This window comes from Triturus cristatus, chromosome 5_2 (genome assembly GCF_964204655.1).
Source record: "Triturus cristatus chromosome 5_2, aTriCri1.1, whole genome shotgun sequence".
Taxonomy (NCBI): Eukaryota; Metazoa; Chordata; class Amphibia; order Caudata; family Salamandridae; genus Triturus; species Triturus cristatus.
In genome coordinates, this window is record NC_140588.1 from 899,292,822 (window position 1) to 899,305,003 (window position 12,182).

At 43.0% G+C, this 12,182-nt stretch overlaps 1 protein-coding gene across 1 annotated transcript in view; it reads left to right on the forward strand.

The window, feature by feature from the left end:
• Positions 1-12,182, forward strand: part of COMMD5 (COMM domain containing 5) — a 178,196-nt gene that overhangs the window by 109,228 nt on the left and 56,786 nt on the right. Inside the window, exons 4-5 of the mRNA XM_085608039.1 lie at positions 3,524-3,574; positions 4,483-4,578. Coding sequence (XP_085464165.1) covers positions 3,524-3,574; positions 4,483-4,578 — 147 coding nt within the window. The remainder of the gene's footprint in view (positions 1-3,523; positions 3,575-4,482; positions 4,579-12,182) is intronic.

The following is a 12,182-nucleotide window of genomic DNA, read 5'->3' on the forward strand; positions in this document are numbered from 1 at the left end:
TCACTGCCGCAGTGGCCAGTCACAGAGGCGGCTCCTCCACTAAGGCGGAGGAGCGTCGCTCCACTGCTTTGCAGCAGTAAAATAAAGGAAACCTAAAATGATGATCTCTTGAGGTTATTATCATTTTATGTTTTACTGCTGCAGCAGGTTTGTGGGCGGGGCGGAGCTGCTCTGATGACAGAGGAGCAGGGGGAGGAGTGGTTTGCCTACTCCAAATGTACATGAATGTTTGGCCGGCCCTTTTGGGCCGGCCAAACCGTCATACGCACTTTGCATGTCCTCTATGCAGGCTGCATTACAGCCTGCGTGGAGAACATGCCCAGGCTCCCATTCCCTGGCTGAGCGCTGAACCACAGCATTCAGACTAATCACAACGCTGCATTGCAGCATTGTAATTTGCTCAGGGGAGCCTGGGTTCTTCCTGTTCCGGCCCCAGGGAAGAGACGGTGACAGAGAGACAGAGGAGAGATGCCACAATTAGGTAAGGTTTTTTTTCCTTTTTTAAACCCCCCCCCACCCCCCCTAACCCCCAACTCCCCCCCTCCGACATACCAACCCCCGATCCGTGCCGGCCGACACTGGCTAGTCCTCTGGTCAAGCGTTAGCAAACTTGTGAAAATGTATGAATTTTGTTAACCTCAGTAGTCATCATATGGCATTTTTGATACTTCCCCAAAATGTTCTTAATGAAAATCAGAGGCTCTTCTTCTGTAGGAAAACGAGAGGAAAAATTACCTTTCATATGGTGAAGCAGTTCTTGGCAGGGTTTTAAGTTAGCTGGGTACTGTCTGTGCTCATCATGTGCTGAAACGGTTACCTATCGGGCTCTCCATTTTTGCCCTCACCCTCAGGGTGAAATAAATTCTGACGTCTGCAGCAGTACCACCCTTCACTGCCTATGAGGTAACTTCAAAGAGACTCGTTATATAGTTCTTTCAGTCTCATCATTTCAGAAGGAAGCATTTTCAATATTATATACAACGACGCCATAGTTGTTGCCTATTTATCTTATGCAACTAACAACCATTGGCCTAGCCAATGGTTCTGGCTTGTTGTAGGTGTAATGTTACTTGGATGTATTATATATTTGGATGCAATGATAAAAGCAGCAAAATACCAGACTGGCGGCACACTATGCTATGCACGGAATTTTAGTTTAAGTATATTTAAGCTACGCCCTTAATTACATCGGCCATGGTCCTTTGAGAGACCCCTCAGTTTTTTCATCCCACTTAAAACCCTGGTTCTAGGTTATCACCTGGACATGGAGCAACCGTTTATAGTACCACTGAGCATGAATCTGGGATTGCCGTGGGTGGCTTACTCCCCACCTTTGCCAGTTGTGAGCCTTAGATCAGCTTTGACTGTGGGTAGCCTGAGGTGGAATGCGTGGACTTTTCTTCACCAAAGTACCTGGGGTAGTCTTTGTGGCATCGTGCACAGTTTGGCCACAGTGAAATCCCAAGGTTGACCCCTTGTTTGATCCTTAGCTCCTCAACAGCCTATTTGTTGCTGAGGGTTATAGGAAGGACAAGTAGTGTAGATTGTAGAAAGTAAACGTGGCTCTTGGCAGACCTTTACTTTCGGTTGCTGCAATTTCATCATGACTTCTTGGAATAGGAGTAGCAAGAATAGGCCTAGGTGTGAAATTCCGCTCCTGTCGCAGATTTTGCGGAGTTTCTCCCACTCCGTGTAGCATGCAGAATTCCCCAAAACTCCGCTCCACAAAACGTAGTGGAGTTTTTTTCCTCACTCGCGCTTGCCAACGTTAAGTTGGCTAGCGAGGAAAATACTACTCCAGACAACCTCCCGATGAGATTTCTCAACGTGGGCGGTCACAGATAGCTGCTACCACTTGCGTTCAAAAACTTTCCATTCGCATTAAGGATGCTGCCACTCGAGTAGAACATCTACTCTAGCAGCAGAAAGAAGCAGTGCCGTCTTGCATTGCGCATTGAACCGTCTGCGCTGATTTTCCAGCGCGGGCCAAACACCCAGCGCTAAAAATCAGCATGAATGACGTGACCTAACTCACTCCTCTCCTTGTGGGACTCCCCGTAGCGCGGCAGAGTATTAGTGTCACTTCACTGAGTTCCGCAGCGGAACTCCGCGAACTCCGCCCAGGCCTAAGTAGGGACGGTGTGAGGGGTACCAGAGGCCGTGCATGGCATAGCAGTGACTCCTCATGGGTACCCCTAAGTGACGCCGGTCCTAGAATGGATGTTGATGGGTAGGGTACTCCAGACTCTCAGAGTAGTGTCAGTGGGTTATTTTGACAGCATTGCTTTGGTGGAAGAAAGGTGTAGCTGGGCCTTGCTTCTGTTCCTCTCTCGTTTCGGCAGAAGGCATTGCATTTCAAGCAGACTATTGGATTGTGATTAGATGGAATGATGTTGTTAAATGTCTCTCCAATGTTGATGGGAGTTGTCATTCAGGCCAATGTTCAGCTATTGCGGGTTATGCATGTAGGCTGGGGCTACAGGGAACTTTCTGAAGTTAAGTCTGTGAAGCATATAGGGGCTTGAAGGGTGGTTCTTAGTACATGTAATGGGTATGTGGTTTTAATTTCTAAACACATTGTTCCTAGAATGTTGCCAGGAATGAAGGGGAAGGTTACTTTATAAAGGCAATCGCTATGAATTCTATTTATGGTTGTTTGAATTGTATGTGGTTGGCTGCCACTTTCTGCCCGAGTGTTAGGCAGGACATTACATGCAGCATATCTAAAAAACAGAGAATTTGGGTTTATAGTTGAAATTATGTTGTAGCTTCCCAAGCAATTCCAGAAGATGGAATAGCATGGTCATATGAACAACCACTAAGAAATCTAAAAGGAAAGAACAGATTTGGATGGCTTATTATTTAGAAAGAAGAGCACCATTCAGCTACTTTACCCCAGTCCTAAACCAGAGCAAAGCATATCAAACACTATTTCATTGCCAATGGAGTTAAATACAGCACCGAGATCCAGTAGAGCTAGGAGAGCAATTCCGCTGATCTCTAGTCTGCAGAGTAGGTAGGTAGATGGGTAGAATAAGGATGGGGTCTTCGGTGGTTAATATAAATCAATAACTCTCCCGATAAGTGGCAGGAATTATTGGCAACGTCAATTGTGTCCCAGCCCATCCTCAGACACGCACTCTGGGATATAGTTTCACCACAGGCCACTTCCAATTGTATGAGATCCTGTGGTTCGGATTTGAAATGATGCTCACGTTTTTATTCATAGGTGCTAGGGCACCATCTTCTTTCCATGCCATGCACCAATGGGTCGTCTCGCTGGACAATTGGCATGGCTCCAATGTGAGTCATCCGGAATGACTTTTTCTACAAAACCTTTTATACCACCATTCCGCAGGAATGGGTCTTGTTTGTTGATTAGAAGGAGCCCTTACTTCCAAATATATCCACTATTAGACATTTGGAATTAATGTTTTTGGAAACTCCACAGGATACTTTGTGTGAGATATAATATGAAAGATATTAGCAAGCTTAACTTTACTTTTTTATTCCTATTTTGAAGGATACCGGAAGAATTCATTGTGGATCTAACCAGCGTAATCTTTGGAAACAGGTTTGTGTTCTTTGTATAATTTATATTGAGGTGGATAGATGGGGTCATTTAACTCATCTGCTAGTGTTCGCCCCCCTACGGGAAGTTAGTGACCAAACGTGCAAATCGCTGATCTGAGTATGAAATTTAAGTGTTAACTGGCTTGCCGTATGAAATATCCAAGCAGAAAATCCTCTCGGTAACATACACACCGTTCTCACACTACGTTCCCATGTGTCCTTCCTTACATTCCACTATTTAGCTGAACTCCACATCACCTTTGACATACTTGAAACCTGCCACTATTGTTAAATCTTCCTTATCTGTCTGAGTGTTTGTGCCATAAACTGCCGAGCAGATCTTGCATTAATGGATTAAAACCACCCACTGCATCATGTCCTTAGCACCAGAGTGCCAAAAACTCAATTTAGAAACCTTAGAGTGTCTGAACGACTAGTGTGTCCAGTGTGATCTCTTGCCAATTAAGTATAAACCCTGCTGTCTGCTCCATTTGTTTCGGAAATGTTTGACTATATGTATATTGACTAGTGTATGTCCCCTGGATGAGTCACTGACTAACGATGCATGCCAACTGAGGGTATATGATGGTTGTTTGGGGTAATTTATGTATTTGTAAAGCTAAATAAAGAACTAAAGTTTAAGAATTTGGAGAGTGATTGTATTATTCAAGGTTTTAAGTTATATTCCAAAGTAACAAAAATAGAGAGACCACCAACTTAAGCTCTCTTGATGATTGGGTTCCTAACTGAAGAAAACACTAGCCATTAGGAGGTCTTTCCTCATTAGCCAGGCGCTCCGCAGCGGTAAAATGTACACAAATTGAACATTAGTACTGTAACCTCATTATTTTCAATTCTGCTCATCGCTTACCAATAGCTATGTCATCTTCTTTTTCTATGTACTGGAAGACGCCAAGTTCTTGAAGATGCTGCATTAAACCAAGAAACCCGGTTACCTAGCATTGAAGATTTAAGGTGGAGAGTTGATGTGGCGATTTCGACAAGGTAAAGTGCATCAGAGAGAACTTTCTTACCTGAGCAGTCTTCAAGCATTTCTAATGCTACGTTGATGATTCTTCATAATCGCGAAGATAAAAAAGCCAGTGTTAAACATTTAATACTTCTAAAGTGCAGTATTGGAGCTAAGTATTACACAGTTAATAAAGCAGCACATGAATAGACATTTGTACTTCGACTTTACATAAACAGCATCTAATCAAACTGATAAGTTCATCATAAGGCTATGAAGGCCGAAACCAGGACAGATTACCAGGATATCTATATAAGTTACATTTACATACATAATAGCTATGTAGAATTTAACTACTTAGTGATCATAGGGAAAATCTGGCAGTGATCTGAACCTTCTGGATTTCCAGTGTGGACCTTTGTTCTAGACTTGTGAAAAACATGTGTTTACTCAGTTATATATCACAAAATAGATGTGTAGAGGTGAGTCGGAAACATGTGTTTAAAATTATGTGAATACACACTTTTCAGAACCTCAAATAAATATTCCCTCCACTTAGCTGATCTCCTAAATTGTTACCACTATCGCTGGTGTAAGTGGTGCAAACAGTGAAGGGTGACAAGCATGGGAAAATATGGTATGTGAAAAAAAGTAATTTATGAATGTGTAACTTTCCTAATACTGAATGTACATATGTGGCATTGGTTGCAAATCGGGCCCAATAGAAGGTTATAGGTTAGCTGCAAAATAGCACTGAGTAATTTGTCTGCGGGAATGTATGCCCAGTGTCTCTGCCTCGGTTTCTGATCCTGAATTAACTACAGTCTGGTGACATTGTGGCAGGAAGAATGACATCACCATAAAACCCGCGGATAAAGGTGGAGCAACTGTGATTCAGAGTACAACAGCATACAGAACAGTTTGTATGAGTCCCTTAGCAGATACAAAATTTTACAGCAAAATTAGTAAGAATCCCACAGCACGTTTGAAAAAAATCATAAGTACCATTACCACAGATGCCCTGAACCATGGCTGGTTAAACAAAAAAGAACATGAGTTTCTTAATTCTGACGACCCAAGAACCCCGGTTTTTTATACAATACCAAAGATACACAAAGGTAAAATACCGCCACCTGGAAGACCGATTGTGTCTGAAGTGGGATCTCTGTTAGAGCCCCTTTCCCAGTACACAGATTGGTTTCTCCGCCCATTGGTCAAGTGTATCAGGTCATATGTACAGGACACGAAGCATCTACTTAATCTAATATCAGAGGTAACATATGACCCTACGAACAATCTGTTGGTATGTTTAGATGTAGAAGCATTATACACCAGCATCCCACAAGAGGAAAGTATTCTTGTGATTGAAAACCAGTTGAAACAAGAACATTGGACCTGGGATGCCCCAATAAGCTGGGTCATCACATTGATACGTCTAGCACTAACCACATTTTTTTTCCAATTCGAGGAACCGCTCTATCTCCAAGTCCAAGGCACTTCGATGGGCAGCACCTTTGCGCCTAGCTTAGCGTGTCTGTATGTTGACCAGATAGAAGAACAACATATCTGGTCAGCCAACCCTCACTCCAAAAACATCTGTAAGTGGTGGCGTTACATCGATGATGTCTTAATGATATGGGAGGGGGACTCGGAGACATTGTCCAACTTCCATGGATGGCTCAACCAACTCAATCCACACCTGAAATTCACCATGACGTACCATCACAACGAAGTCTCCTTCCTTGATGTCAAAATAAGGGCAAACAACCAAGGCCTGTCCAGTGCTCTGTACACCAAACCAACTGATAAAAACAGTCTTCTACACTTCGAGAGCGCCCATCCACGTTCCCTTCGGGAAAATCTCCCCATTGGCCAGTTTCTGCGAATTCGTAGAAATTGTGAAGAGCTGAATGATTACAAAAATGAAGCAGAAGTACTGGCGAAGAAACTGAAAGAAAGAGCCTACCGTAGAAGAAGTATTGAAAAAGCCAAGAAAAGATCCCGCAATACACCAAGGGCTGCTCTTTTGGAGACAACCAAAAAAGAGACAAAGGATACCATCATCTGTGTCACAACATATTATACGTCATCAAATGACATTAAGAAAATCATCAATAAGAAGTGGCAGATCCTTACGTCCAACAAATTGAAGTTTGACAAACCTATGTTCTCCTTCAGGAAGAATAAAAGTCTAAGAGATACCCTGATACACACATCTGAAAAAAAAAAACATCTCAACAACTAACACTTTGGCATCAACCCTCAGTTGTTGGTCACTATCCGTGTGGGGCATGTGTGGTATGCCCTCTAACCAAACATACGAAGGAGATCGATTTGGGCATGCATTACGCATGGGAACAACGAACCCATAAAAATTGCAATAGTGACAAAGTTGTCTACATGATCAAATGCCCTTGTCAACTAATGTATATCGGCATGACTGGGCGAAAATTCAAGGTCCGCATCAGCGAACATAGACGTACCATTAGAAGAGCCATAACAGCAACAAGATTGACATCACATTATGTCGAAATGCAGCACACAGACATGGATGTACAGTGGACTGTGATTGAAAAAAATCAAAGGAGAAGGAGACCTGACAAAAAAACTCCTTGAAAGGGAACAACGGTGGGTATACTGTCTGAAAACACACATTCATGGACTAAACGATTCCATACCTTGGAATCAACTGAATAAAAAGAACTAAGGTATATGACATTGAATACACTGTGATATGGCTTTGCGTCACACAGGAAGCGTGTATATATGGAATACTAAGCATGGATATAGGAATTAATACATAAAAATCACACGCTAGAGATACCATAGCTTACTATATGACCGGGCAATATTAGTGTACAGAAATCGATCTCCAAACACCTATTAGTGGTTTGGAATTCATTCATGGGGTACCAACAGTTAGTACCCCTACTTTGGCTAACTTGCGCACTCTGAAAGCATCTTTCCAAACAGTATTTCTGTTTTTCTTTTAAATGTATATAGCCACACACATTACTTAAGGTCTTTTAAAAAATTCCGGGCCCTTGAGTCTTTCTTAAATAATTTTGTTCATTACATGCAAATTCAAAATATGATTTATAATACACAACAATTTGGACTGGGTCATTCTGCGTTTTGCATCCCCAGTCTGACCTTTTAACTTTGCATGAATCTCCCTTAGTTATGGCCCGACTTGGTCGGTTCCGGCTTGTAAATAGCTATTCATTAGCGGAGTTGATGGTGGGGTCCCACCACTATGTGGGATACATACTACAACTCCCACAATTCTGTTCGTCAGTATGACGTCTATTTCAAGTCTTTCAAAATGCCGGTTCATTGCTGTTTGTAAACCTAAGTTACGAATTACCCTTTTTTAAGGAGCAAGTTAGAGGCAGATAATCTACCGTTGTTCTATTTCACCTTTCAAGTCTTTTTTCCGTTAGCAGGTACTCACGCTAATCTTGCGTGATTCTATTCACAAAACCCGAAATGATTGTAACCTGCTCGGGACGTTTAAACCACGAACGTGCGCTTGTCCATTGCTATCAAGCCGATGAAATCAGCGCCAAATAGGTCCGTAGCAGGGGAGGACCCATGAATCCGTGAGTTGTTCGCTGTTTGAGTCTATAGCCACAACAAGGTATGCTATTTTGGTATATCCGCACGGAGATTCTGCTGACTTCGGGCTCAGTGATAATGCTATTTTTTCCTATGTGTTGTTTGTCACTATCTTTTTCCCATATATAAATATTTATATACATATTTATATATTTATTTATTACTGGAACTCCACATTCGTCTTTTGTCGTGAAACAGATGGAGCGTGGACCACTAAATCAGCGAATTCAATTTTTATTTTTCTCAGCAGAAATGTGCGGCAGCCATTACGCGTTTCAGCCCCGAAGGGCCTTGATCACATGAATTGGTGCTGGACTTTCTTCAGGGCTGTATCCCCCCCTGGAGGGAAAAGAACAGGGAATTATCCTATACTATTTTAAAAAGGGCAGGTAGCTGCTCCTTTATATATCGCTAATAATTTTAATGTTGAATCACTCCATCTGTGGAAAAAAAAGAGGAAAACAACACATAACAGGACACACATCAGCTCACCAAAATTTTGGAAGCATAATATCAAAAAAATCACCGTAAGTGGTGGCCTAACATTCTCCCAGTGAGGATTTTATATCAACGAGTGATCTAGCTCAGTTATTCAGAAGCTGTGCCTTGCGCAAATTATGCTCGCATTCTTATATTCTGTATCTCATACCGGCTAATTGCCGTTGTTTTGTGTACTTTTGACCCAGGTGTCATGATAAAAGTTTTAATACTCCACAAACCACACACTCGCTATCACTCACACTGCTCGATAGTGTAGTAAAGTTTTTTTTTTTTAAAGTAGTAAGAAAATATTGAATGTATACATGTTTTTACCCCGTTTGGAGAGTGGTAATAACCCACGTGAAATCACACTTGAACAGCGGTACCCCTATTGTCGGGCATTGTTGATGTAAGGAATGACCATGTACGTCAATCCGTTGATTTGGTAAGGAATATTTTATATATATATATATATATATATGATAGTGACAAACAACACATAGGAAAAAAATAGCATTATCACTGAGCCCGAAGTCGGCAGAATCTCCGTGCGGAGATACCAAAATAGCGTACCTTGTTGTGGCTATAGACTGAAACAGCGAACAACTCACGGATTCATGGGTCTTTCCCTGCTGAGGACCTATTTGGTGCTGATTCCATCGGCTTGATAGCAATGGACAAGCGCGCGTTCGTGGTTTAAATGTCCCGAGCAGGTTACAATCATTTCCGGGTTTGCGAATAGAATCACGCGATATTAGCGTGAGTACAGCTGTTAATTTTGACGCTTTACCTAGCCTCTGCCGGACTATTCCTCCTGCATACCGGTAAGCCCAGACACAGTTTCAGTTAGCTACCGCCTGATCTTCTCTCACCGTTAAGCCCACTTAGCCTCGCGTCACCACGGTCACACGCTGTCCTTAGCTTCAACTCTTTTCGCACTGATGAATTAGAACCTTAAGTACACATGGTACTCTATCAATATGTTGTTCGCCTAGCTAGAAATTCGTTCTTAAGGAATTGAGCGCATTGACTCTAATATTGTCGCTCAATGTGTTAATAAGGCTCTCCCTATCTGTAATTTCTGAATGTACTTACAAATGTGCCGCTACTATGCATTTTTTGCTTTATTGATAGCGTTGTAACACATTACGTGCATGGCGAGTCTATCGCACGTTCTCACCTGCCCCTACCTTGTATTCCTCATGGTTAATCGCACCATATGCTAATTGGCTATCTGTCCCAACCTTCGCCATGGTAATGCCTTAGTATATGCACACTCATCCTTGGCTCATCAAGCATCATCTTTTAGCCTTGTTTGTGGTCACCCTTCTCACAGCTCATGTATGGGTCTATCCCTACCACTCCCCAAGTTGTCAGCAAAAAACACCCCTCCTCTTGCTTAATTGTGTAAAAATGTATCCTTTCCTAATCTTTCGCTTGAAATCTTTCCCACCCCCCTCCAAATTAGTCCCAGGTTATTAAGACTCTACTATACAGGCATAATACTCGTCCTGATGATGATCCTTGTATTCCCCCAATGGATGGAAACGCCGTCGACACTTTAAAAACACCTTATACGTCCTAAATAATTCATTTTAAAAGTGTAAAGGTGTTCAACGCGATTTGTTTCTTTGAAAATGTTTACTGTTTCTTCACAACAAACCATGAACTTTGCCTGAGCCCCCTGTTGTTTTTGTTTTGTTTTGTATTTTTCTAGGTTGGTCAAATCGGACACAGGCTTGTGTCCCACTTTATGTACTAATGTTCAAACGATTGTTTATCTGCTTATAAGTAAATACTTGACCTCTGTCCGGCTGGACAAGTCCGCTTACTATAGTACTGATTGAGTCTATATTCATTCCGTTGTTTCCTTATCTTGAACTTTCTAGGGACCGTTGTTGTTTAAAATAAAAAAACTATCAAGAAACTTGTCATTCTTTCTTAGTACACGACTACAGGTTCGAGGCATATGAGCTGCAGATCACACACTTAGGATAAGATCGCCATCTGGTGTTGGGCTCGGATGATTGCAGGTTGTTGTTGTCTTCGGAAGAAGCCTTTGGTCACGAGATAGGTGACTCCTCCTCTGGACAACAGTGCGCATGGGCATCCACTCCATCCTCAGATTGGTTTTTTCCGCCATTGGGTTCGGATGAACTTTTTTCCGCTCCAGCTGAAAACTTCTAACAATCAAACAACCTTCCAAACTTTTACAACTTTTCGCCCGGATCCCAAGCAAAAAAGGATTTACATTAATCCAAAACCGGACATGTCACAGCTGTGCCATACAAGAAAAGGAAGCTGGACACAACACCTCCTCCAGCTCCCGTGAAGAAGAAGGACTTTGCCACCTCACCCACTCGTCCTTCCTCTCCTATATTACCTCTCATTCCACCCCCCCCCTGCCCCCACCTCCTTCCCCTCTACCATCTCCTTCGCATTCACCACCTCCACAGGATGATGACGATTTAGGGGGAGGGGGAGACCCAGATGATCCTACTGATCCTCATGATCCCTTTACACTCCCGGACACGGCGCCCTTAGACGACTGGGCTTTCCCTTTACCTGACCTTCCTGATCCCACTTCATACCCTTCCAAACCCTCCCCTCCTGATGACCATTTAGGGTTTGGACAACTCATAAACAGGGCGGCACTGTTCCATGGCGTTACCATGCACACAGATACACCTGAAGAGGACTTTCTCCTCGACACATTTGAGCAGTCGCAAAAATCTGTTCAAATCTTGCCCATGATAAGGGAGTGATAAAGCACGCCACTGAGGTTTTTAAGGACCCTGTTAGAGCTAGGGTTCTTACCCCCGAAGAGAAAAAAAATATAGACCGGCCCCACAGGATCCCGCTTACATCAAAGCGTAGCTCCCTCTAGACTCTTTAGTCGTGTCAAATGCAAGCAAGCGGGCTAACTCCCAAACAACAGGAGACACACCGCCACCAGACAAAGAGTCTAAGCTCTTAGAGGCTTCGGGAAAAAGGGTTGCCGCACAAGCTGCCAACACACAAGCCCTATTGGCTCGATATGATAGGGCTCATTATGACCAACTAGAGGAGCTTTTGCAACACCTGCCTGATCAGTACAAATCCCAGGCCAATGACCTCATTCAAGAGGGAAAGCTAATATCAAATGCCTCCATCAAATGGGCGCTAGACGCAGCGGACACCGCCTCTAGGGCGGTCAACACGAGCGTGTTACTTAGATGCCACGCATGGCTACGTATTTCCGGCTTTAAGCCGGAAGTACAATCAACCATTCTTGCTCAACTCTTTAATCAGGAGCAACTATTTGGACCCGCAGTCGACACTGAACTAGAAAAGATGAAGAAAGATAATGAGACTGCCAAATCAATGGGAGCATTACAGTCTACACAACCCCGAGGCTCCTTTCGCCGCTCCTTTTACAGGGGAGACTCCAAAAATGTGGGAACAGACACCTCTTCCACTTTCAAAACCTCCGGACAAACATCCCCTAACAGAGGATATTTTATAGGAGGATATAGGGGAAACAATACCAAGGGCCGAGGAC